Source organism: Branchiostoma lanceolatum, chromosome 16 (assembly GCF_035083965.1).
Source record: "Branchiostoma lanceolatum isolate klBraLanc5 chromosome 16, klBraLanc5.hap2, whole genome shotgun sequence".
Lineage (NCBI taxonomy): Eukaryota > Metazoa > Chordata > Leptocardii > Amphioxiformes > Branchiostomatidae > Branchiostoma > Branchiostoma lanceolatum.
Genome location: NC_089737.1, coordinates 14,651,197 through 14,678,811, shown reverse-complemented (window position 1 = coordinate 14,678,811; position 27,615 = coordinate 14,651,197). Strand labels below are relative to the sequence as shown.

General features: G+C 42.3%; 3 protein-coding genes across 3 annotated transcripts; 2 read left to right on the top strand and 1 right to left on the bottom strand.

Moving 5' to 3' along the window:
- Positions 1–1,440: 1,440 nt before the first annotated feature.
- On the top strand, positions 1,441–10,300 carry LOC136421507 (uncharacterized). The gene is made up of 8 exons (XM_066408835.1): positions 1,441–1,471; positions 3,169–3,417; positions 4,038–4,124; positions 6,367–6,441; positions 7,524–8,431; positions 8,702–8,720; positions 9,183–9,332; positions 9,633–10,300. The coding sequence occupies exons 1-8, from the start codon at positions 1,441–1,443 to the stop codon at positions 9,830–9,832; spliced, it is 1,719 nt and encodes a 572-aa protein (XP_066264932.1). The 3' UTR covers positions 9,833–10,300.
- A 2,922-nt stretch (positions 10,301–13,222) lies between these two features.
- Positions 13,223–20,858, top strand: LOC136421506 (cytochrome P450 4V2-like). The gene is made up of 12 exons (XM_066408834.1): positions 13,223–13,429; positions 14,311–14,429; positions 15,080–15,165; positions 15,723–15,916; positions 16,729–16,798; positions 17,341–17,467; positions 17,865–18,074; positions 18,961–19,063; positions 19,256–19,323; positions 19,548–19,614; positions 19,886–20,065; positions 20,610–20,858. The coding sequence occupies exons 1-12, from the start codon at positions 13,258–13,260 to the stop codon at positions 20,768–20,770; spliced, it is 1,557 nt and encodes a 518-aa protein (XP_066264931.1). The 5' UTR covers positions 13,223–13,257; the 3' UTR covers positions 20,771–20,858.
- Positions 20,859–21,448: 590 nt separating this feature from the next.
- On the bottom strand, positions 21,449–25,687 carry LOC136422035 (complement C1q-like protein 4). Its single transcript, XM_066409654.1, has 5 exons — positions 25,536–25,687; positions 23,738–23,793; positions 22,727–22,893; positions 22,222–22,288; positions 21,449–21,737 (listed from the first exon to the last, which is right to left on the bottom strand). The coding sequence occupies exons 1-5, from the start codon at positions 25,579–25,581 to the stop codon at positions 21,558–21,560; spliced, it is 516 nt and encodes a 171-aa protein (XP_066265751.1). The 5' UTR covers positions 25,582–25,687; the 3' UTR covers positions 21,449–21,557.
- Between the last annotated feature and the right edge of the window lie 1,928 nt (positions 25,688–27,615).

The following is a 27,615-nucleotide window of genomic DNA, read 5'->3' as shown; positions in this document are numbered from 1 at the left end:
CCCATGCCCAACAGCATCCAGGTTACCGGCATTTTGTTTTTATAAAACGTGATGCCACCGTAGTCTGGGCTGCAGTCAGTTTCACTGCAGTACACTTCGCGATTGTAAGAGGCGCTTCAGTCTCGTGACCAGGGTTTTTGGGGTGCCCTGGGGACGAGGTCGCTTCCGCATTTTTCGCCAGGAGGAAGTTGGACGTTCCGAGCAGGTGTGAAAGTAAAAGTTGTCCAGGTGAGGCGTTTACTTGTGATATTTACAAACTTCCACTTCTAAGATGATTGTAAGAGTTTTATACATAAGGAAATGGGTCTACATTGCCACTGTTCCCTATATTCCAGGTAACATTTGAGATGGAAAGTTAGTAGTTTGAAAACCTGTTGCTCAGCTGAGCCCCGTTATAAAACCGTTCCCCGCCGTACCCTCGCCTCTGATACAAACAAACAATATAGGGGGTAAGAACTGAGCTGTCTAATGTAACAAAACTTTCGTTCTACGTTTAATACTAGCAGACTGCTACAAATGATGTGAAGGGGACGGGAGTTTGTTGTTTTCGACGTTGCGATATGGCTGGGTACCGTTATATCAATACACTTTACAGATGTATGAAACGTTTAGAATTATTCCTTAGGGTGTGTAAATATGGTAGACTCTGTGTTGTTCTATTATGTTCATTATGGTTAGATAGTTTGTAATTCGGCTTGATGATAGCGTAAAATAATGGTCCTGTCCAATTTCGAACAGGATCCAGAATACGTTTATCCCAGGGTTGATCGGGAGAAGGGGATTCCCCCGCGACAAAGGTACTTTCCGATGACGCAATCCCATTGTGGAAGTGTGGTTGTGTAAAAACCCAAAGGGGCGAGTATGCCGCTCCCGGGATTAGAACCCCCGCCTGACGGCTTGGGATCAACGCGCTAACCACTAGGCTAAAAGGTCCGGACCAGTTAGACTGGTCAGTTAGTGGAGGTTGATCCCCACTGTTACACTACTCCCCCTTTTCTTTTCAGACTCGTCCCGAGTCTCCGAGTACGATATTCCCTGTGTGATCTGAACGTTACTCACAGGGCCGGTGTGGGAACCACTGTAAAAACCCAAAGGGGCGAGTATGCCGCTCCCGGGATTAGAACCCCCGCCTGACGGCTTGGGAAATCAACGCGCTAACCACTAGGCTAAAAGGTCCGGACCAGTTAGACTGGTCAGTTAGTGGAGGTTGATCCCCACTGTTACAGTTGTCAGGTGGCGTCGATTCAACTTAGGTAGCGCAAGGAGGGCATATATTATAAAGAATAACTTTCATTTTTTGTCTGTGTCCAAATACTGTTCCTATACACTTGTAATCGCTGAGATAGACGCAATTTGTGACTCCGTAATGAAGGGTTCTTGTTGTCTCAAGGTTTTCGTCTAACGTGACCCCACGCGACGCCGTGTGGCCCACCAGTGACCATGGCTGACGACCAAAGAGGCGGTTCTAATGGTAAGATTTTTTGTATGACAGGGGAATTCTCCAAGACAGTTATGTTTTTGTAGCGTTTATATGTACTATGTAATACCATTTAAACTACGTATGCATGTAATGATGTATATATTTATGTGAATGAACAGCTGCGATGATGAATCGAGAAGGCTTCGATGGATTGTATTGAGATCTATTGATATTTGTTATGTGGGAAGGGCAAGACCCTGAAAAGAATAGATTTTGGGCCCCCTAGCGTCTTGTTACCGTACTGGAACCGAACTTCCTGTTTTGATATCTCGTGTTCTGGACATGCTTTGGTCGTGATTTTTGAATGGTAGATATCTCTTGAGGCAGAGGGTATCAAATGGTGCAGGCTTGACTGCCACCCCTCCTCCCCCAGCATTTTGCCGACGCCTCAGGGGCGAGCCTGATAGTATTCTATTGGAACTGCAGGATCCGATTCTGTTTAAGATTTTGAAGGAGAATAATTCAAGAGGGGTTTGACGGATATCGATCGTCATAGATTTTGGTATATATCCACCTTAAGTGATGCTATATGATTTTATGCTAATTATGCAAATCAGAATCTAATTCAAGGAAATTCTATAAGACCATAGGACTATTCAAACATGTGACATATGTAGCTGAGAATGAGATGACATTGATAGATCAGAAATATGCAGAAGGAGACCTGATTTGCATAGTCAATGAGAAAATACTGCCATTCCACTGTGGTGAATAACGGGAATTTCATAATTGTGGTATTTGGAAGTAACGTGAAGGTGAACATCGTCGAATATAAACTATGTAAATGAGGACCTCAATGATTGATAAGAAAATTCTAGAAAAACCTTCTTTGTTAAGTTTAGACAGTCACTTTGGACAACTTCTGGTATTCGGGTAGAGAAGATGATATGATATGATGTATGCAAATGATGACCTTATTTGTATAATCAACGAAAACATGTATAATACATCAGTCGTAAAAGTTGAATTATGATGGTATTTGGTATGTGGGTAGTTGGGTTGGTGTTGGGAAGACAAAGGTCAATGTCAATTTTGGGCCCCCTACTATGTGACCTTAGTACTGCAGCAGAACGTGTTTTATCTTTTGACCTGGATGTGCTATGGTCCTGATTTTTTGTGGCAGATAGCTTGTGATGTAAAGAAGAAGTGGTGTAAATTCTGGGGCCCCTAACAGCTTGCTGTGGAACATTTTCAGGAGAATAACTGAATAAAGGAACGACGGATTTCCATGATATCTAGTATGTAGGCAGCTTAGACAGAGATGCAGTCCAGATTAAACAAATTGAGGCTTAATTTGCATAATTTCTGAGGAAAATCTATATTTGCAGTGTTTCCATAATGTGACTCAAATATATGTAACATACGTAGTTTATGGCAGGTGGAACATTAACAGATACCAATTATGCAAATAAATTCCTAATTTGCCCGATGAATGCAAAAGTGCCATAATTCCAAAGTGGTAAAAGGTTGGGCTGTTAACACGACAACCTGTGTAAGTCACTTAAAGGTGTACATGACCAAGCATAGATTATGCGAATGTGGAAGTTATTTGCATAATCAAGATATTTCATTGAGATATGAGGTCTCTGAACTCTTGTTTTCAGCCGTTTTATTTACTACATTTGTTAGTTATGTTTGTAGAGGGAGGAGGATCAGATGACATAATGACGTGTTACGTTACTTTGCAGATGTTGGTAAATACTTCTTCTTCATCAAGAAAAGAGTGAGCACGGGTTGGAAGGATCTGGCCGGCTGTCTAGGGTTGGGTTGGGAAGATGTCAAGAACATCTCCGGCAGGAACCCGGACGACCAGTCCCGCTGCAGGGACATGCTGGAGGTGTGGCAGGGGCAGAAGGGAAACGCCGCCACCATGGAGGTCCTGATAGAGGCTCTGTCTAAGGCAGGCTTACAGAGCGTGGTGGGTGATCTACATGCCGGTACGTACATCCACGTTCAGTCACCTTTACATAACATCATCTTTTACTTTCATGTGTATGTTTATGTTAAAATCAAAACATTGTGTAAGAATTGTGTAAGAAATCATATATTTCCTGGATTGTTTTAAGAAGGTGACAGCTTTTTCAAAAATTATATAGGGATACAGATTTACCTTGTCTACCCAACTTGTATTTTGGAGCTGACAAATGATTATCATATCTAACAGTCACCAATCACAATGTATATCTTTTCTACTCACACACACAAACGTCACATGTGTGTACCTGTGTAACCTTGATCAGTATGTACCTCTGTCCACAAACTACGGAAAAAGGGTACATTTTTATTTGACTTGCTTTTATTTTTGTGTACTGAAGTTAGGCTTAAGCTTCAACGAAATATGTTCCCCTTGATACTTTGTTAAGATTAGGCTTTGTGATTTTTCTCAGCATATGCGGCAACTGTCGATATCCTAGCAGTCGTTTCTGGTCCATGACGTTAACGTGAGGCTCTGTCTTCCCTTTTGGACAAGATACGTTTGCTCTCATCAGTTTATAACTGTTGATGAAATGTCTTGGTTCATCATAAAAAAAGTATATTATACTGTTGATCTGTGCAGAGTTGAACGTGTCACAGACATCGCCAGGCAAGCAAAAACAAGACAGGGGTTTTCTGGATCCTGATGATGAAAAATCTTCGATAGAAGGTAACCACTCATTTATACAAACTGCCATGATGGTAGCCTTGACTAGTACTGGTAAGGTCCGGTTAAATTGAAATCATTTTGTCTTGAAACTTCAATAGCTTTTGTTAGTGCTGTAGATATAAACAGGTTTTATACAATACAATGAGGATGTGTTTAACCATTAGTGAAAATGTGTATCTGGTGCTCTGTTGAAGCTGGGTACTGACTGTGTCCTTTGTAATCCAAAGAATAAATTTAGTACTAATGAGTTATGTTTTGTCGACACTCGACAGCTCTGCAAAGTAGATCCTCTGATTGCATGCTTTTTGCTTCGTATGAGCAGTTTCTCCTCATCTTTTTCATAGGCAAAAAAACAGAAGGACAAGATAAAGGAAAATTTACTTCCAATGTTTGTTTAGCTTCTGTTAGACTTCGGACATGTGTAGCGTAGTGACCCTAAAAAGAGGGAAACACATGGAACATAACGAACAAAAACTTGAATGTGTCTTTTATCATTCAAGGGGACGAAGATGACACCGTTACTCTTACGGCAAAAGGACCCACTGTCTACCCATTACCTGCTGTGCGGCCGACAACAGATGACGGAGCAGGGCCAAGATTCACCAGGAGAGGCATAGCCTTTTTATCCACTGAGCCAAAACTTGGGCTTTTTTTACCGCCAAGTTCTGACAGTTCTTACGGTTCTGGAAGTCCCTATAGCTCTGATGGTAAAGACATATGAAACTATATGCACACATAGTATGGATAGTAACATATAGTATAGACTGATGGGTTGACAGATTTAGTTAAGGAATATGAAACTATTTGTACGTTCAATTTGTATTAGTAAGTAGACAACAGAAGTAACCTAACACCATGGGGCATTTTGGTTGGGTAGATATACTAGTATCTAAATAAAAGCCATTGATTAGCCCTGTAATCACAGAAATTCCACGGGACCTAATATGGACCTCAATTCCTTCCATTGTCTTGTAGATGACGGATCGTTGCGGGAACCTCTTAAATTTGACAGCACCAGTTCTGATGGGGAAGGGGAGCATGGTTTTTCGGCAGGTAATTACTGACGAACTGTTTATCACAACTGCAGAATACATACAGCTGTATGTGGCCATATATATTATATTATCGATAATATCGGAAATATAAATGAAATTTGACTAATAGAGAAAGTGGTTTTATCCCTAATAAAATGATACGAGAATTGTTCAGCAACACGTAGACACGTTACATGGCCTTGGAGGAAATGCTTCCAACCACCAGTATTGTTAAGGTCCATTTATGCAGAACTTACCAGTACTAAGACAAATATCAGGATTAGGTTTGAAGGCACATTCAACTCAAACCTAACGAAGGCTCCCATTCGAGCAACCTGTGTAGAAACTTATTGAAGCTTTTGTTTATATGAATTATGACAGTTGCTGTCCATACATAATCAATTTGCCGTGTCTGACAAAGCTGCCAAACCAACAGTTTAACGTTTGTTTAACAATATGTTGTAGTAAACAGATGCGTGTTGACCTGACAGAGAATACATCTTGATCATTTCATGATGAGTCAAGCCTAAAGTCACTAGATTTTTGTCTCGGCCCGCAAAACATTAAACTCAATCAGACGCAAACAGAAAATAAATATGTTCTTACTTAGAAACAGCTATCAAAGTATGCATTCTTTTGTATTTGATTTACTGTTTTCACTTTTGGATAGATATCGATTTTCTTTCCACAGTAACCTGAATATGGAATCACTTATTAAAGGAGTCCCCGTCTTTTAAGACGAATGAATGAATGAATTAAACTAAAGACAGCAATCACAGCATAGAGCACGAGATACTTCAAGGCGAAAGAGTGATTTTGCGTGGACATCAAATATAATAGTATTGAATTCTATACAATTTAACCATCGTGGCGATTTTTGCAGACCTCCATCAGACATTGGACAGTATTTTCAGTCAGCTGGACGACAGAGATGTAATGCTGCTGATGCGGGTGTGGTCTGCACGTACCGGTAGTCAGGGAAGTGAAGTAACTGATAGGCCAGCTGACTTGAAGCCCATTCTGAGATTTCATTACATCGCGATTGGTACGTGAAATTGCAGTTTTAATCCAACGTATACCGTTCTTGCTCTTGAGGTTTTGTTTGTTAAATTGAATTATGGAAAAAAATATTTTTCATCATAATGATAACACATTTTGAAAATAATGTACATGTACACATTGCAAAGTTGATTATTCAGCTATTTCAGGTGATCTCAAGATATTTGAGAAGGACATGATTACGGCTGGGATCAGCATTCCTGTTATTGTTCGAGACATTCCAGGTATGTTTCTACCTTATCAACAGCTTTCTGCACGAGTAGACTGAGAGAAATGCTGTGTTGAGCGATAGTATAGAATTATGAATTGGGTATCAAAGTTGAAATATGAGGGACCACTTTACCAGGGTATATACCCTGTCATCGTTTCGCAAAATTTCACTTATTTCTGTCTGGTGGCAAGCTTTACACAGTCTCCTGTTTAGTGGTTTTAGACGCCAAAGATTCGTTTAGTTTTTAAACTACGAGGAGCGTTCAGGAAGAAGTGTTTAGAAAGAAACGCCTTTTGTATCATAGTAGGTTCATTTTTGTAGGAAATGAGTTGAAATCTGGCACAAATGTACAGGAACATCTCTGCTCGAAACTGAGGTGTCTCAATTTGTTGTTCACATTTTATAAGCGACTGAGTTGATTTCAAGTTGACCACACCCTTAAATTACACCTATATGATTTTACATGTCTCTACAACTTACATGCCAAATTTGATTTCTTAAGTCCTATTAGTTCCTCTTCTACTGCTAGACTAGAGTGATGTGTGGTATCAAAGTCACTTGAATTCAAAGCCGAATATGTGATGCGTTGATTGAAGACTTTTGTAAACTACTTTTTCATAACTAAGAGAAACGAAACTTGACACAGATATTATGTGTTTAACGATAAAGAAGTGTGATTGGTTTCGTTTCGTTTTTTTCTGACTTGATGGGAAGTAGTCTCCTAAAACGATTTATCGACACAGGACCTTGATGTCCGCTCTGAATTCAACTCATATCTCACTTCACCCTCGGATCGAAAAAAGAAAAACTGATTGGAGTTCAGAGATGTTGTGATATGAAGTGGTATTCTTGATAAAAAGATTACTAAAAGCTTGTCTCTTTCAGTTCAAAGATGATTTGTTGATCCCATAAAAGTTCTATATCATGGATTATATATAATTAGAGTCCGTACGCGTTGTTCTGAGTCACCAAAAACGTAAACGCTTGAGCATTTGCAATATGGCCCCCTGGTTGAACCCCAAAGGTAATCGAGAAATGTCGTACACCTTGTTTGCCTTCAGAAATGTCTGACATTGAGACCGATATTGTTGCTAGGCATACCGGAAAGGTTGAAGTACAGAAGGACGACTGAGGCTGCAGTAGGTCCCATCGGTGGAGAAGTGGAGATTCCTGGCTTCGTCAAACTTGTTGTACCACCAGGTGCCCTTCAAAGAGACACAATGCTTACGGTCTCTGCCGTTGATGTTGCTGCTATCCTGAGGGATCCCGAGAGTGCAAACTGGATCTCCGGCTACCCCTGGTCCCTGGGTGAGGACGCCTGTCCACGTGAGCTACTGGATCAGGTGCTGTTCTCCCCGGCTGTTGACGTCAACCTACACGGTGCACAGCTGAATGGGCCAGTGGAGGTGCAGACTTGGCGGCCTCAAGCTTCTGAAGGGATGGAGTGTCTTCTGCTGAAGCATCACGATGGAGAAGGCTGGACAGATATCACAGCTTCAACAGAGCACCAGATATACCCGGACAAAACATCTATGTTTTTGCAGAGCTTTAGCCCTGTGGCTAATGTGTGGGCACCTTTCGACGCGGTAATGTCAGTAGGAAGGACAATAGTTGGTGCACTGACATCAAGAACTCTAGATTGTCGGTTTGCTGCATACATAAATCCCAGTCTAGAGGATGTGAAATTCCACGTTGTCTGTAGAGATCGGTGTGTAGAGACAGATGAGTACCTCCCAGGCTTCACCAAGTGTGGAAACAACAAAGCAATGTTCGATCTCTTCCATGGGGATGTGCTTGACGTCGCTGTTAATGTCCGTGGAGGCCAGGGCGCGTCTACACAGATGGTGCTACGTTCCAATCACTGCTGCGAGACAAACGGCCAAAACGTTCAAATTTTGTTGGACAGACCTGATGGTAACCCCGTCAAGGGAGAGGTGACTGTCAAGGAAGCTCAAGCTCCAGCAAACCGGACTCGGACGGCATGTCAGTTCATTTTCAAAGAGGTAAGATGTGATCTCAGCTGATAGCATTTTAAGTGTATCTAAAATGCTAAAGCAAAGTAAAGTATCAAAGCCTGGTGTCATAGAACATGGAACACATAGTACACGATTACGATGCATGGCAGTCTATTTTTCCAGTGCCCAACCTGGCCAGCTATTAGATGTGCAACACAAACTAAATATAGAAATGAGAACACTACAATTTCAAACAGCAATTACCTGTTACTTTCCTCTTTTCCTACCAATGTATTGTGAACGTATTTTCTGTTTCAGGAGGGCGATGTCTTCCAAAGTAAGTACGTTTACTACTCTCATCAAATCGACAAGTAGCGCAATAGTGAAGCGAACTCTTTAATTCGTGATGTAGTACTATTAGTAATAGCTGTGTCGATTTTATGTTAATTAGCTCTTAATGTTAATGTAAGACATATTTAGAGCTGATGATTTCTTCACGTGGCATTACGTTGACTAGAATCTTTTTCTGTGTGGTCACTGCTATAAGTATAATGGATATCAAGGTTTAGAAGCCACGCCCTACATGTGCGTAGGATCACAGCAACAACAACAAAAACTAGGCTCTATTGATATGGTTTAAATATCTAAAGTCATACATGGCAACATCAATACATCAGCCAGCACATGTGAATGTAGTGTGGTTACCCAAAACGACTGATGAATGTAACTGTTTCCAGCACAAATGTGTTTGTCTCCAATGATCCGAGTTTATATATGTTCATGTCTTGTTACGTTTGAGGCATTCGTGCTCGGAAACGATCCGGCGACAGCCCACCGCCTTGTTCAGTTCCGGAGAAGAAGACGAAAATGTCAGAGAGCGCCACTACACCGAGAGACGACGGAGCTCGAGCAGGGTCAAGCGGGGTCAGAAGAGACACGGCAGAAACAGGTGGATCTAAAGCTAGATGTTTAATACTCGTACATCTTCTCCAGCTTATCGCGGTTAGACGTTGGACAATGCTGAATAATTTTCATTCTTTCTAGTAAATACACACATAATATCCCTTTGTCATAACTGCATACAGCTACATTCAAGTTCCTCCTTGAAAGTTGCACATTCATATTAAGAACTACTGATAAAGGACATTGTACTGTCGTCAAAATTGCACTACAATAGTATCGTAATCCATGGTTTGGATTTAGATTCCGTCCGTTTTTTTTTAAGAAGATTGTTCAACACTTGTTACAGCTGACATGCAGGTATGCATTGAGAAAACCATTGCCGGAGTTAGCAGCAAGTGGGACCACCTCGCCCTGAAGCTGGGGTTCAGCGAGAACGAGATAGATGGAATTCAAACCTCCAAGATCGACCAGGACCGCATGTGCAGGGAAATGCTTCGCCGATGGAGAAACAAGAATGGAAGTGAAGCTACTCTACGGGTTCTGTAGCAGGCACTCATCGACATTGATGAAAACTTGACTGCAGAGAGCTTGTGAATTGTGTTTATCATCTGCTATCATAAAGCAACAATTTCATTTAATCAAAAGCATTATAGTGATGATTACTATTATTATTGCTTGGCATAATTTCTTTCACTTATGCAGGAAACGTTTGATTTTAGTGAGACGTTTCCTGCATATCTTTATATCTTGTGTTGCAGAACTGTGTATCAATCTCCATGAGAAAGCTTCCCCTGACAATTGGCATTGCAATATCAGCAATTACTTACAAAATGGGCTGTATGTAACTTAACAGTCACTGTATCTTTGGTTTACATGCCAGTACATATTACGAGAAGTGCTTTTCAATAATGAAATGCAGTCTCACAATGTATCAAAGGATATAAATTTTGTTATAGCTCTACAACGAGTATTATAGTTTACCTGAATAACTAACCTGTCAAACTTTGGTTATTTGAAACATGTAATTGCAATTTTGATATAACATAACGACATGGATAGTTACTTTGTTGATGATTCATCTCCTAAGGCTACTGACATTCAGAGTCATATCGAGTGCCACACGTAACTGTGTGCAAATGTAATGAGTGTGTTTTGATGTGTTTACATCCAATAAATGATGACATCCAATAAACCAAGCTACCTACTTTTATTTCAGTCACATTTATTTATTGACACTGGAGCAAAATGAACTATTAAGTAGTATCGAAAATATTGCAATTTTGTATGTAGAGTATGAAAGTGAAGTGAGTCCTCGTGGTAGTAAAGATCAAAGAACATATAGAGTGACATTGTCATTGGCTGTAGGTCTACAATATTAACGAGAGGTGATAACAGTATAATGTTTTGACTGATATAAAGTTAACATGCCAAGTTATTTTCGCTATGTCTATGATAACTGCACTTACATGTAGGATAATCAGCACAACTCAGGCTACCTACTTCTGATAGCGTACGTCAAGATCTACTCAGGGAAAAATAACTACCACTACTCACTGTAAGAGATGAATCTTACAGGGACAAAAGGACTCAGAATGGCAAAAAACATTAGCCAATTGTACTGAATGTATTGACGCATCTAAATTCATGATGAGACAGTAGATCTAAGCTGTTTGGCAAAACCTAACCCCCAGTCCTGTATGTTACCAGTGACGAGGGAAAAAAGATAAGTTTAGCTCACTGGAAGAGCTATTTCTACCACTGGTCAGGACACGAAAGACAGACGATGGGCACTGCGTACACATACTTATATCCGGGATATCCCCCTAGCAATATGCACGGATATACAGAGCCTAAGCAACACTGTCCAACCTAAAAGTTGACAAAATCTATAGTAGTTATAAAACAGCGCATCGTTGCGCAACATCGCTGTGCAGGTGTGTTGTACCCAGAGATAACTGATTATGACGTAAGCGTGTGACGAAAGGTATGCATGGGATGGAATAGATAACTTTTGAATAGAAACACTTCTACCAGGCCAAGTCAGACACCCAGTTAACATTCCTGACCAAAACGAGAAAGATACTGCAAATCAGTTTAACACGTATTTCACGTCTATTGGATCAAAACTAGCTGCAGCCTTTACTGGTGTGTTCAATGCAACTGCAGGGCCCCCAAGATCAGTATTTCAATTCAATGAGATATCCGCTGAGTTTACTCACCGTCAACTTTTGAACATACCGCTTGGAAAGAGCACAGGGTTAGACGGAGTTAGTAGTCGACTCATTCGCCACGCTGCTCCTGTTATCACGGGTCCACTGACCTTCATTTACAACCTCTCAGTGTCCACTGGAACAGTTCCAACAGACTGGAAAAAGGCTAAAGTGACACCATTGCACAAAGATGGAGACAAAAGCAGTTGTAACAACTACAGACCTATTTCTGTGATACCATCCTTCATGAAGATATTTGAAAAAGCCATTCATACCCAGGTTTACAGCTACCTTAAGGAACACAACATACTGAACCAGTGTCAATCAGGCTTTAGACCGAAACACTCTACCTCAACTACACTGTTACATGTTACCGATACCATATTAGATAACATGGATAAGGGACTAGTGACTGGTGCTGTCTTCCTCGATCTGAGGAAGGCATTCGACACCGTATGTCACGAGGTCCTCCTTCACAAGTTGAGGTTTAATGGCATACAGGGCATGGCACTGACATGGTTTGACTCATACCTGTCACACCGGACACAAATGACAGTTATAAATGGGGTGAACAGTGATCTTTTGGAAATATCTGTTGGAGTTCCGCAAGGATCGGTCCTCGGACCGCTACTTTTCATAATATATATAAATGATTTACCGGACCAGATCATCCACGGGCATATAGTACTTTATGCCGATGATACCGCACTCTTCTTTGCTGCTAAATCAGTCTCCGATGTTAACAGGGCACTGAATGCAGATCTGAAGAGCATTCAAGAATGGCTACAAACAAACAGACTCACGCTGAACACCAGTAAGTGCAAAGCGATGCTCTTTGGCACTTCTAAAAGGATGCAACTAGGAAAGGAACAACTAACTACATATCTATCTGGAATCTACATTGAAGTTGTACCTTCTTTCAAGTATCTGGGTGTCTGGCTAGACGCATGCTTGACATGGCAATTTCACGTGGAGAAAATGACCAATGCCGTCTCTGCAAGGATGGGTGTTCTCCGACGTCTTGTCGCCATTTTGCCACAAAATACACTGGCCATGTTGTACAACTGTTTAATTCTGCCAAAACTTGATTATTGTGATGTGGTGTGGGGAAATTGTGGGAAAGTTTTGTCCGATAAGCTACAAAAGTACCAAAATCGTGTTGCAAGATTGATACTTGGACTGTCATTTAGATCTCATGTCGACGGCGAACACATTTCCGCTCTTGGTTGGAAAGACCTAGCTTCGCGTCGTAGGATGCACCTGTTGCAAACTGTGCACAAGTCATTGCATAATCTGCTACCAGAGTACCTAAGCTCCTTTAGCAGAACGTCTGAGTCTCACACTTACACAACACGTCACAGTTCAAATCTCACCTTACGTCTGCCAAAGGTTAAATTGGAATCGGGGAAACGGACATTTGCATACAGGGGGGCAGAAAATTGGAATACATTACCGGTATCTGTCAAAAACACTTCATCCACACAATCTTTCAAAACTCTGTGCAAAAGAATTGTGTGACCTCTGACCTTCAATCCTTACGACCTGGCACGATATGGACTATGAGTACGGATATGATTTTGTTATGACGCACAAATGTTATGTATATATCAGTGTATTGTTGTATGTTTGTATATGTGTATCTAGGGCCTCCCTGAAAATCAGTGCGAAGCCACTGAGGGAGCTACCCTAGTAAAAGAATACAGAAATAAATAAATAAATAAACAAATAACTTAGGTGACCTTTGCTCATCACATTCCCAAGATGGCGGCTGTGCTGTGGACCGCCGCTGTGGCCGCCGCCGTTTCCGTGACGATCTGGGCCGTCCTGGCGTTCGCCCGCTGGTGGAAACTCTGGAAAATCATCAACAAGATCCCCGGACCGCCTGCCTACCCGCTGGTGGGAAATGCGCTGCAGTTCAAGACGGAACCGGCCGGTAAGGACGCCGTTTTGCTCCTGTCTCCGGTGCGGATCAAAGTCCTAACAAACACCTGTCGTGGTACCTTACGTCCTACGTAAGGCACCGCGACAGGTACCTTATTCATGGAACTAAGCACAAATGGGTGGGAACTTAAATTTGATCTTTATTTACATAATCGGTTAGTAAATTATATAATTCCATTGTTTTCTATAACCTGAATTTAACGTGTAACCTACAAACTGTATGGCTGAGGCAATAGTAACAGATACCAATTGTGCAAATAAGTGCCTAATTTTCAAAATTGACTTGTTGGTTGTGTGTTTGTGTTTTAGCATCTGTAACTTAAGATCCTGTTGATGAGTTCCTTTAAAATGTTTAGGTACAGACGGCACCGAAGAAACGTCTAGCGGATTTTTAACAATACTGCAGCAGTATTACCTGTACTCCCTTGCTAGAGTGGTATCGTCCTAGATGGCAGTAGGTCAATGACCTCAATTTGGGTCGACATATCAAGTGAGCCAACTAATGTTTCCACAGGTTTAATACCCACGCACACATTTTCTTCACAACTCTCCAAGCACGAATTTTTTTCCATGCCAACTTTCGCAGCTGCACGTTTTAAAGTTGCTTTAAGCTGATACTGTATGCTTTTACTCTCCAAGGAGAGGTTGGGCTGGCTGGTTTTGACGTGTTTTTAGACATTTTTGTCGAGCTTTCTATTTTGTCCCGTTTTCAGCATACACCTCTGCCCGCACTGTAGGTTGATACAAAAAAAAGAAAACGGGACAAAATAGAAAGCCCGACAAAAACGTCTGAAAACCCGTCAAAAACCACCCAGCCTAACCTCTGGTTGAGATGTAATTTCCTTTTGCTGAGACTTGTGCTTTCCTTTGCAGCTTTTTTCTCCCAGCTCACCGGCTGGGTTCAGGCTTATGTGAATGACAACGCGCCCATGATGTATCTGTGGCTTGGACCCAGCCCTACTGTATGGTTACTGCAGACTGAAAGCTTAGAGGTACAAAATTGTACACTATTTAGGGCAATAGCCAAAATGTTTAACAGAACAATTGTCAAATCTTCGATGAATACATGATTTTATATGAATAAAAACACTCTTTGTATACAACCAAGTGATTTGTTCAACCGACGTTTCAGTGACCATCTGTCACCTTCCTCAGGGCAATTCTAACTGGCTCACATTGCACTGCAGCACAGGTGTCGCTGCTTATAGATGCGTTCCCAAACGCAAAGTAACTACAATGTAGTGCAATGTGAACCAGTCAGAATTGCCATGAGGAAGGTGAAAGATGGTCACCGAAACGTTGGTGGAATAAAAGACTTGGTTGTGTAAGAAAAAGTGTTTTTATTCAGTGACTTACCAACCTTAATCTATTCACGGATGATTATATGTGTATACATGAACCTTCCATATCTGTCGACTGTACTTAGCGCATCTTATCATGCATGTCTAGTATCAGGGTTAGATGCCAGAAATTGTCAGAAGTTACAATCAGTTTGCGGCTTCACATGTAAATTATACTTGCCAGCGTCCAAGTTCCTAGCATTTACTTTTGATATGATAATGATTTCTGGGCAAGGAAATTGTGGGGACATTGTTACCATAGTGACTGAAGAGGCCACTGTTTTCTGTTTGTTCACACGCAGGTCCTCTTCAGTACATCCAAACACATTGAGAAGTCGAAGTTGTATGAATTTGTTCAGCCATGGCTCGGAACTGGACTTATAACCAGGTATTGCCTGTTTCAAACCACCTAAGCTTGATGTGTTGACACGAAATGAGCAACAATGCATAAACTTGTGATCTGTGAACGTAATTGCAAATTTCGTATCACTGTGAAGGATCATAAACAGACGCTCCAGTGATACACGATTCTATTCAATTGCTTAAATAGCAACTAAGAAACGATTTATCAGATTTAAGTAATTGAGGCATCTTATTTTCTGACCATCATCAAATTCATGGCACCTGTGACCATTTTCAGACCAAAAATACATGCCTTGATTTTGAAACTAAATGTCACCAAATTTGGCATGCACTCTTATAATACAAATAATTCGAACGCACTTCATGTGCGCCGCTGTCGAAAATTCGAACACTGGATTATTCTAGCACTTCATGTCAAAGGGTGACCTGTTACATGCATGGAAGAAAAATAAAATTGAGTCTTAACTATTGGATTACTGAATTTCAATCTCAGACGTTTCAAACGCCCATCCGACTTTTTTTGTCAATGAGGAGATAGATACATACATGAACGGTTTTTTAAAACCCTATCGCCTTTCTCAGCACTGGAGACAAGTGGAAGACGCGCCGTCGCCTCATCACCCCGACCTTCCACTTCAAGATCCTGGACGACTTTCTCCACGAGTTCAACGACCAGACGAAGGTCATGGTCCGGAAACTCGACAAGATGGCGAGGACTGGAGAGGAGTTCGATATGTTCCCCTTCATCGCTCTCTGTGCCCTGGATATCATCTGTGGTTAGTGACAGGGTATTAGCTAGCTATGCGTCCACGCGTCTTTGTGGCGCCTTACACTAAAATAAGAAAGAAATAAGATGCCCTTTTTTGTTAGAGAAGCAATATATGAGAGGATGTACAACCCCGCCCTCAACAGGAAAGGCGGTCTACGCGTTCAACTTTCAGGCACCTGGGATAATGCACTGCCCACCACCCTTCACCCCCGGACAAGCAACATTTAGTTACTGTACTAGAACAACAGTAGCTAATTGAACTATTGACATAACTTTGTCTTGAGTTAATCTTCTTTTTGAAGACTACTTCAAGACATCCTAAATTGTCTTTACCTCATTAACATATCTATTTAGAGTTTTGGTATAAAGCTGGTGTTCTCAGTCCTATCGTTAGTCACTGACGAAAGACAGTGGATACTGTCTGAAACGTCTGACTGTTTCAAAATCTTATCCAGTTGCTTGAGTAATTATTTTTGGCGTGCCCTTTTTTGTGTTCCCCTTCATCACTCCCTGTGCCCTGGACATCTTCTGTGGTCAGTGGCAGGGTGTTAGCTAGCTATGCGTCCACGCGTCTTTTGGACACCCTATACTAAAATAACAAAGAAATTAGATGTGGAATGTTTTTTTCATAAAAATGATACCTACCACAATTAGATATTATGTTGTCAGCTCAAACATGCTTTTGTCCCTTTTGAAAATTTACCATCATTTGAAAAAAGTAGTTCAGGTACTGGTACCTAAACCTGTACTTAATTTTCATTTAGTTTACACTTTATTAGGTACCCAGCTGTTTGAAACATCTGTATTGTCCTTCCACAGGAACTGCCATGGGGAAGTCTCTCAATGCCCAGGAAAACACAGACTCTGACTATGTAAGGGCCATCCACAGGTAAGGCAGAATTTTTCAATATCTGAGTCTACATATTGAGTGATGATTTTAGAAAGACATTGTCAGGTACACGTACCATGTCACATCATACTTGATAGTTTTATTGTTAAAAATTGCAATTTCAACTTTTTTTGCAATTGTAACTGTTAAATTTGTAGTTTATTTGTTTAGACCGGTTTTGAATTAAAAATGAAAGTTGCCCTCACACATGTTTTGATAAACTCTGGGTTCCAGACTGTTTATCGGGCCTTTTAGCCGGTTCTCTTTAGCCGGTACCTTGTAGTCAGTTCCTTCGGCGGCACAGAGACCCCAGCCCGCAGAACCCTAATTAGCGCGCCGGGGGATTTCTAGCCGGGGAATTGACCGGTGTAAAAGGGGCGCGGTTCACTCCCACGGGCTCAACTCCCCGGAGCGTTGATTGAGACCGGGCGGGCAGACTGTTCTTGGGCCACCGAAGGAAATCGCTTGCGACCCGGTACTAGTCTGGCGCCCAGGGTAGTTTTGATACTGACCCTGATTTTCTTTAATATGTTCTTCTCCAGGGTGAGTGAGTTGATCCAGCTCCGCCAGAAGTCGCCTTGGTACTGGTCCGACATCATCTACAAGAGTTTCGGGCCCGGCCGGGAGTTCGAGGAAACTCTCCGGATACTTCATGACTTCACCCGCTCGGTAGGGAAAGGATTTGAATGTGATCATCATCTCTAAGTCGCTACATTTGACTAAAGCCTATGCAGCCAAGGTGTAAATGGAAAAAAGTTGGATATTCTGGCTTAAGGCAAAATCAACCAATCAGCAAATTAACAAAGCTCCATGGAGTAACCGATTACTGCTCTGCTCTTTGATTATACATTACTACATATATTAGTAACTATGTTATGCTTGTCATTTTTCTGTTCAAATTGTTTTAGACAGAGCGAAAGCGGTATGCTTTATCGTAAGCTGGTAGTCGAATGTGGATTCGCCTCGTTTTGCAATCTAAGGATGCTGATTCTGCAATAAGAATTTCTACAAGAAATCCTGGTTGATTTGTTTTTAGTCTTGCATTTTATTTGACCTCTCTCTCAAGGTCATCAAGGAGCGTAGCGAACAGTTCCAGAAGCAGCTGGAGAGCCAATCACAGGACGCGTTCGACATCGTGGAGGATCCGGACAAGCCCGTCGCCATCGGCGGCCGGAAGCGCTTGGCGTTCCTCGACATGCTTCTCTACGCATCCGTGGGGGAGGCAAAACTCACGAACGAGGACATCCAGGAAGAAGTGGACAACTTCATGTTTGCGGTACTCTGATTTCACAAGTTTATTTCCCTGTTAGTCTGTTGTTCCGGTGCAATGGCCTAGTTGGTAGAGTGTTCGCCTTGCACACGGTAGGTCGTGAGTTCGAACCCCGGCCGGGTCATATATACCAAAGACTTTAAAAATGGTACATACGTACTGCTTTCTCTGCTTAGCACTCAGCATTTGGGAAAGAGTATGGAAGTGAAACACACATCACTACCAGCGGACTAGCCCCCTGCTGTAGTGACTTGCACAAATGTGTGTGGCCCAAGGGCTATAGAAATGGAGATGGGCGCCACCCCTATGCGTCTTTTCAAGACGCCCGGGCCACTCTTTGTTGTTCCCATCTATAGCTACAGCAATTGGCAATGCTGTTTCTGTAGAGAGTAGTCCCATAGCCCTTTTGAGGACGTATGGGCATTTGGTTGTTATCCAATGAGTGTAGGGCACGGTATTGGGTGGGTCAATGGGTGGGTGGGTGGGTGAGTGAGTGAGTGTGAGAGTGTGTGAGTGAGTGAGTGAGTGATGAGTGAGTGTGAGAGCGTGAGAGTGAGTGAGTGAGTGAGTGAGTGTGAGAGTGTGTGAGTGAGTGAGTGAGTGATGAGTGAGTGTGAGAGCGTGAGAGTGAGTGATAGTGAGTGAGAGTGAGCGAGTGATTGAGTGAGTGGGTGATTGGGTGAGTGAGTGAGTGAGTGAGTGAGAGTGAGTGAGTGAGTGAGTGAGTGAGTGAGTGAGTGAGTGAGTGTGTGAGTGAGAGTGAGTAGGTGAGTGGGTGAGTGAGTGTGAGAATGAGTGAGTGAATGTGAGTGAGTGAGTGAATGAGTGAGTGAGCGTGTGAGTGAATGAGTGAGTGATACCAGACTAAAAATACACTATTCTTCCTCTGCAGGGCCATGACACCACGGCTGCCGCTGCCAGCTTTGCGACTTTCCTGATCGGGTCCCACCCCGAGGTGCAGAAGAAGGTTCATGAGGAACTCGACAGGGTGATGAGTACGTCGGAAAATATTTTCTCAGAAGTTTGTCTCATTTTTTAGTATTCAAAAACTGATAGTATGCCACCGATGCTGCAAAAATGATGTTGCCACTTGGAATAATATTAACATTGAGCTCTTTGTCATAGATTTGCGCTTCCATTGTGGTTAAAACGTGACCCTCCTATGCCCCCCTCCCTCTCTCCTACAGGTGGCCCTGACCACAAGCCGACCATGGATGACCTTCGTGAGATGAAGTACCTGGAATGCTGCATCAAGGTCAGTCATTTAGAACCCGTTAAGGTCAATCGACATCATAAAGCTTCAATCATTTAATTTCTTTATCTTTGTTCCATTCGAAAGGACGTCCCTTACCGAAGCTAGGCACTCATTTTCACAACATGAGGGTCTGCTCCTAAGGGATTCGAACCCAGGCATTTTAGATGTGAACAACGCTGACCACAACAACATCTTGTCACATAGTTCTCTTTCTTTAACCCAAGGAAGCCCTGCGCATGTACCCGCCTGGGCCCTTCCTTGGCAGAACCCTGTCTGAGGACTGTGTCATCGGTAGGTAATATTGGTTTTGTTTGTTTGTTTGTTTGTTTGTTTGTTTGTTTGATATCTGTTCAGAGTTTTGGTATAAAACTTGGTTTCCAAGTCCTGTCTTTAGTCACTGACGATAGAGGATTCTGTCTGAAACGTCTGACTGTTTATAAAATCTTATCCAGTTGCTTAACTATTATTAGCGTATCTTATCACCTAGATGTCTAACCTTCATCAACGTATATGATATATGTACAATAAAGGTCTTTATTACAATTATTTCCCATGACACCAGGTGGATACGAAGTGCCAAAGGGAGTGACTGCCATCATTCCCACCTACAACGTGCACCGCAACCCGAAACACTGGCCGGATCCGGAGCGGTTTGACCCTGAGCGTTTTACCCCGGAGAATTCGGTCGGACGCCACCCCTACACCTACATCCCTTTCTCCGCTGGGCACCGGAACTGCATCGGTAAGAAAATAAGATGAGAGGGGACGTGTCTGCGCTTTCGTAGTTTTGCATTCATTATAACTCCAGAACCTCTGAATTGATTATGATGATATTTGGTATTTGGGTAGGTGTTGGGAAGACGAATGTTAAGGTCGATTTTCGGTCCGCTGCTATGCGACCTTGGCACTGTGAAGACATTCCTTATATTTTTATTTTCTGACGTGCTATGGTCTTGGATAGTTGTGGCATATAGCTTGTGGTGTAAGAATGAAGTGGTGTATATTTGGGCCTCCTAGTAGCTTGCTTTGAAATTGCAGCGGTCTTTTTTAGGAGGGAGTACCTTATGCAGTACCTGTCAACCACTCGTAAAGGGAAATGACGGTTTGATAGGGGCGTCATCGCTTGAGCTCTCACCACTCTTTGCTCTGGATGAGTGCACAGGAATACTGTACGAGGAAAACTCTTGAAAAAGGTCTCACATATGGGAGATCATATGGTATAATTATGATATACTTTATATGTTAAGTGCATCTTAGAATTACCTCCAATTTTCTTATATATACAGGCCAGAAGTTTGCTATGATGGAGGAGAAAGCCATTCTGTCCTCCATCTTCCGCCATTTCCGTATCGAGACCACGCAACAACGCGACGACTTCAAGCCACTGGGGGAGGTCATCCTTCGACCTGAGAGCGGGGTCAAGGTCAAGCTGTTCCGCAGGGAGTGAGGGGTCAAGGATTAAAGGCTCTCACAAGAGAGAAGAAGCCAGAGGTTAAGATCGTGGGCTTAGAATGATGTCACCTCAATCTTAACAAACAAAATAAACTGTCTGGAATTTACAATTCCAATTTTTTGTTTTGTTTGTGCTGTTCTTGATAGTACCTTTGATGAAGATCCACTAGTTTTGCGCCGGCTGATCTTCTGCTAGTCTTTCTACGTTACCAGGTGACCTAAACAAGATGCAAGTTTACTAATGGGGGGGGGGGGGTAACATGGATATTACCTGTTGTGCTGTTAGCCCTGGGTGCCTGACCTGACAGGTACATTCAACACTAGGCCGCATAAACCTACATAGTTACACCAATACTAAACCGCGACTTCATACCTTCGCCAAATGATTTTAACCTCAACTGACGCATTATGATCCCACAGACACACACACGAATAATCGAGTCAAATGAAACAGAATGTTCAGACATCATCGTGCTTATCTCTGTTTATTTTGTTTATTGGTTTGGCTGTTCAGCACACACAACCAGGGCTGGCCAACTAGCCTGTTGCTATAACAAAGGGCTAGCCCTGCTGACAAAGACTAGACATTACACTGCAATTTTGATATGGGTAGCATAACGAGCTATAACAATATTCTACGTATATGTACAAGACTTATTTGCCATAACAAACTAGTGTCCTGAATCGTCACCATCATGGCGGATGACGCAGCAGTGCTGTCACTTGAAGACTACTACTCCATATTGGCGTGGCAGAAACACGCCGTAACTATAGTAATCGAGTTAGTCGGAATAAAGCAGGACGCCCGTGAATGTGGCGAAGCGGTTTTCGTTGCTATGCAACCCGTAGTATCCAGGCGACCCGATGGCCAGCCACACCCTGTCTCCAGTGCGCAGGTGCAGGACGGCGGTACTGGAGCCGCTGCCATGGTTACCCTGGACACGCCCCGCCCACAACGCCGTCTGCAACATAACCAGAAATGGGAAGTGGCAATAAGCGGGTTCGTGGTTCCAAATGCGTATGCGCAGCATAATTCATTGCGGGCAAAACGTTCAACCTTATTCAACAGGGACTTATAATTTCTCAGTTGTCATGAAAGAGGATTCAAAGAAGATTGTTTATACCTCTTTTTTAGGGTTCGTCAGTTTTATTGGTTGGTTCTCGGATTTAAAACATTATTTTCTGTTATGTCAAAAGACCCCTGACCTCCTCCCTTGAACTCTTGAAAAATTAGTATGTAAGATATCAAATGCTGAACTGGAAGATCGACATGGAAAAGTTCGGGGGAAGTATGTAGTACTACCTCGGTACACTTGGTGTTTGGGAGTGAATGCCGAAATATACTCCGCTGTTTATTTATTTATTTATACTTCGCTGTTTCACGATGTCCTGTCGTTAACATCTATAATTCAAAAATGAGAAAGGTGTGGGAGCTGTTTGGGTTACCTGAAACTCGCCGTTCTTCAGCAGTTTGATGTAGGCGGAGTGGTGCTTCTGCGCCAGAGCTGTAAAACTACGGAAACAAAATTAATTGAATTGAACTAAATAATGATTAAAAAGAAAAGATTGTCTCATCGAGGACCTTTTCTTATACATCTTTAATCAGAGTTTTGAAGTTGAAAATGTCTCATTTCCTATCTTAAAAGTTGGTGACGAAGGTTTGCTTTTGAAGCTGCAGCTGTCAGGGTTGTTGCTGTAGTTGTTCGTTTGTCTTACGTCTTTTAATTCACAGACAGACAAGGACGACGTGGCACTGCACTCAAGTTTTCACAACTTATTTCAACAGTGCCACGTACAGATAACAATGGACGTCGTCAAAAGTCGTGTAACCCTTTCCCAAGGGCACAACATCGGTGGCGTCAGGGGATTCGAACCCGGGACCGCTTTTTTTCTGGGCCGAAACCCCTGTCGTTACGCCACACGACCCCATACACCCCCAAGTTTGCCTCACCTGAACATGTACACGCCAGGCAACGCGCACGTGAAGACGGACGGGTTCTTCTCTCCCGCGAAGCTTCCTCCTACGTCACTGATGACGTGGTCAAACGTCACGACCAGATCGTCATTATAGCCGGTGATCCTGCCTTCGTTGGTGGAGCGCGTCAGGGTGAAGGCAACCTGTAGAGTTTAGACGTCACAGTTATGTTTTGTTTTTTTTAAATCCTCCCACACCATAATTGATGTATAAGGCGGTGCCCATCTCCGTTTCATAGCCCTGGGGCCACACTGTGGTGCAATCACTGCAGCAGGGGGCTAGTCCACTGGTAACAGTTATGTTACTATACCTTTATATGAGAGTGTGCAAAGAAAGCTGCGTCGTTCAAATCGGCATTGGGCTAGGTACAATTCTAGCTAGTTTTCCATAACTATATTCTTAGTTGTAGAGTGTAGATCTGAGGAAGACCGCGGGTACAAACGCTCCAGGTCTCACTCGAAAACACAAGGCGTAACTTTGGACATGGCTGGGTACAAGCGTGGTACAAGGAAGTTCTGAGTCAATACCCACAAAAGCAAGATATTTGGTCTGACCCCTCAGAAAACCTGATAGCTCAGAGGAATTGAAGTCCTGGAGGTACATGGCTTTCCTTAATGGCAAATTTTCTATGACATTTGGCTGGATCTGGCTTTATAGTACATTGACTTGTACAGTAAATGCTTATGCCACCAAATGTATCAACAAATCTCTAGGCAGATGTGACGAATCGGCTCTTCTTGTTGATGATAGACATGTAGAGTGGTGGACGCACTACACACTGAGTACTGTTCATGCATCAGTCATGCATTTTGAATGTATCAACATGCATAATAATGTACATATCCCTATACTTGTACTTGTACTGCGCAATACGGAAAAGGAATGGACATGGGAAGAAATGTGGAATTTGTACGAAATACCAATGTTCTAGTGTACTTGTTCGAGCAATTCTATAAAGAGTTTGTATGATCCAGTCGCACAACTCACCCTCTCTTGTGAACAGCTGCATCCGGCTGTGCAGTGGCCTGTTCCAACTACTGCAGCTGGAGACGAAAGCAATTACATTTGTAACATCGTCACCTCAGCTGTACCAAGTCAAACAAAGAGCAGCCACAATAGGTAAATAGTAAGGACAACCTCAAACCAACCGTACACACTCACGCCACATCTTCAGAAAAGACGCTGTAGCCGCGCATGTAGAACTTAATTCGAGCCCACACCGACAAGCCTCGTCTTGCGTGTGGCTTTTTCAAGGAATCGGAGCTCGAATGAGCAGCCACAATGTTCTCTAAGTAGCGTCGTAACGTTAATATTTTTTTCTTAAGAGATGTCTTTCAAGCAGTGCCGTCACGATTTTTGTCAGTGAGATCTTCAAGTTTTGTCTCTGTCGGCTTAGCAAACAAAAACAAGCATTATTGGCATTGTCATTGGAACAGTTTTTACTTTGTCTAGGTCAAGAACAGGTCTATTTCTAGACGGTCTATTCCTTTGTACTCGTAGAGATGTAGTTCACATGAATATCGGTAGGAGCGTTGTTATATTTTGTTATAAATGGGTTCAAGGGTTCAGTAGTACATGTAATTTAGTACAACGGTAGCCTGGAATCCATACCCTCGGTGCCTCCCCGATATCTCTACGGCACTGTGAGTGACCCTCACCCGCCCAGACAGCTTGGCCCGCTCGGGGTGTTGTTTACGGCCTTGGATTAATTAGCTCGGCACTCTTGGGTCGGCGGAAAAGTAGGATGGCAGTGGTAGCGATAGTAGGATGGCAGCCAGAGGTAGAAAGGCCATCAGAAACTGACTGGCCCGGTAAAACACCACTAAGCCGACCCTAGAGACTGGGACCAGGCTAGTACAACGGGGGTGAATTCTTAGTCACGAAGTGTATTATTCACCGGGTATTCTGTGGCAATTTCTCAAACAATACATCTTGTTTAAAAGTACATCAGACATATGATTTTTTTCTGTCTTTATGAGTTTATTGCAAATTCATGCCCGTAGGCGAATTGCAAGTTGACAACAATCAACAACGATAAACAAACATTAAGTGAAACATGGGGCATAAGATGTGATACAAGCGAAGAATTGTAAACTACGTTGCAAGTCTACAATAAGGTTCTATATCTACGATACTAATGCGGGGTTTTACTTCTTTGAAAGCAGTGAAAAATAAAAATAAAAGCCCAACGTTTTCGATGATGATTGGGTTGGATGATTGATAACACGTTGAAACACAATCGGCACCAAAGGCCACCGTTATCAATATGGGTCAAGGGTATAAGGACTACAGGGTCAGCTAAACGTTCATGGAAAGTTACATGAGCTATACAATATATAAAATATACATCAAAGCAATCTCATCCGCGATTATGGGTCCTATATTATTGTCATTTATATTAGCAAGACATTGTCCCGGTCAGGTTCAATGGCATGGGTGGCATTGGGATCATCTACTTTGTTGTGTAAGCTGATGATGCTATGTTGTCATGGTGACGTCACGTGCACTTACAGCTTACATGGACAGTAATTCCAACTACGAATTTATCAAGATCAATATTGATTCAACTTACAGAACTCACAAATGTGTGGTAATGAAGTTCAATGTAATTGACAATGTGCAGTCAAAGAAGTAAATATAAATACGCTGACATGTTTGCTGCTTTGATCCCGATTTAGAGTTACTGGATCGGTGCTGTTTTCATACACAGCTACTTATCAAAGGCAGATTCTTCGCATACAACCGCTAAACTTTGAATATCTATACAAATCAAACAAATACATACCCAGAACAGCACACACGACCACAGTTTGAAGCATCCAGGGCGCCATTTTACGGTTTTTGAGTGGGTTGAACCTCCTTGGTTGAACTTTACACCGCGTGTCAGAAAGCCCGACGGTTCTGACAAGCGGCTTGAGTGGTATCGACCATCTATGTCCCCCTCTTTGTTCGAGAGACGATTTATGGCCGGTTGGGCGTGTCTAAACCATTACAGGCAGGCGTTCAGACGTAAAACACTGTCACGTCTGCAGGGTCCAACGCCGATAAGTAGAACCTCTCTTGGCAACGAGCAAGCACCATAGTCAATGTACTCTAGCCAAACATGGTTTCTTATCAGTTGGCGTTTTCAAAATACATCGTAAATTTGATGATTCAAACCTTCATAGCTTTCTGCCGAATTCAGTCTCAATGATGTATTGCTCTTATCGATGTAATGTTTCAAAACGGTTCGTAAAAACTAAAGGAACCATCCATTTGTGTTACAATATGGACGAATATAGAGTGTAGCTTTAGGTAGAAACATGAAAAATTGCCACTTTACGAACGTCATGAGCTGCAGATCCCCACTGGGCAGGCTTTGTGTTCTTTATGTTTTGCTGGTTGAGCAAATATCCTTATCAAATCCGAGAACCACTAAATTGAATTGGTGCGGCCCTACTTCTCCCTTATAGATAAAGTTAAAAGGTCGGCACTGCACTAACTATCCTTCTTTTTATGTGGTATCCCCCCCCCCACACGTTTATGAGTAACACGACCGTCCAGTTTGATTGACGTGTACACTGTACGTTGTGTGGGCTGCAATATGACACGTTAAGTATGCTATCAGTCAAAATGTCACGCGTGCACCCTCTTGCTTTCAGTTGAAGTTGAGTATGCTAATGACTACGGGGCATAGCTGGAGCGTAACGAGTATAAATCAAGGCATTCTAGGTCCCTAGCCTGTGTTTACACAAGCTCTCGCTGGAGGAGGTTAATGACCCCCTCCCGCCACAGGCTCGGTTTTAATCAACTTTAATCAGAAAACTCCCGGATTTAGATGAACTAGCTTACATCTTCGTCTATGCCGACTACCATGAAAATAAGTTGCTCCTTTCTTGAGTAATTCTCTTTGTAATATTTTAACAAAAACGCCCCTTAGGTCCAGAACAAGATGCTAGGGGGTACACGCTTCTTCCCGAGGACCAGAACTATGTACAACCCAAACATCTTGATCATAGCATGTCCAGAGATGACATATAAATCAGAAGTTCTGCTGCAATACCAAGGTCACACGCCAGAAGGCCCATATCTGACCATGATCTTTGTCCAAACAACATCACAATCAATCCATCCATCCATACGGATATCTGGACACACACACACACACACACACACACACACACACACACACACACACACACACACACACACACACACACACGCACGCACGCACGCACGCACGCACGCACGCATGCATGCACACACACACACACACACACACACTGACCAACCAAAACTATACCTCCATTTTTCATGGAGATAATGAATCTAAAGAAATTAGATCTACTGCTTAACAATAGTAAAAGACAAAACGTGTACGCGGTATATTTTGCTACTTTGCAAAAGTTCTAGGAAACGTACTATCTACTCTACAATACTATGTGGTATGGGATGTTGCTTTAAACTTGCACACATGTAGAAAAAGAACCACAAAGTCAATTTAAAAGAATTTATTACAATCATATACAACAACTAAAGGTACCAAAAATCACATACAGGAGATGTACCTAGCAGCAATGAAACGGCACATACATACAAAGAATTGGAAGCCTTGGCTTTTACAAATGTATATTCATGTGCAGTTTTTGTGTTATCACTACGTATATCTTCTGGTATAACGGCCATTTTAAACTCTAATATTGAATGGTGTTATTGATTCGCAAAATATGATTTATCAGTCATCGGATGAAACTTGTGCGCCTTCACTTCGTCCTGGGAGTTCTGTGAAAATAATTTTTTAATAATTCAGATTTGATTCATAATAGATATCCAATATGTATATGAATCAGATATATATCAAATAAGAAAACGAGTCACATATACTA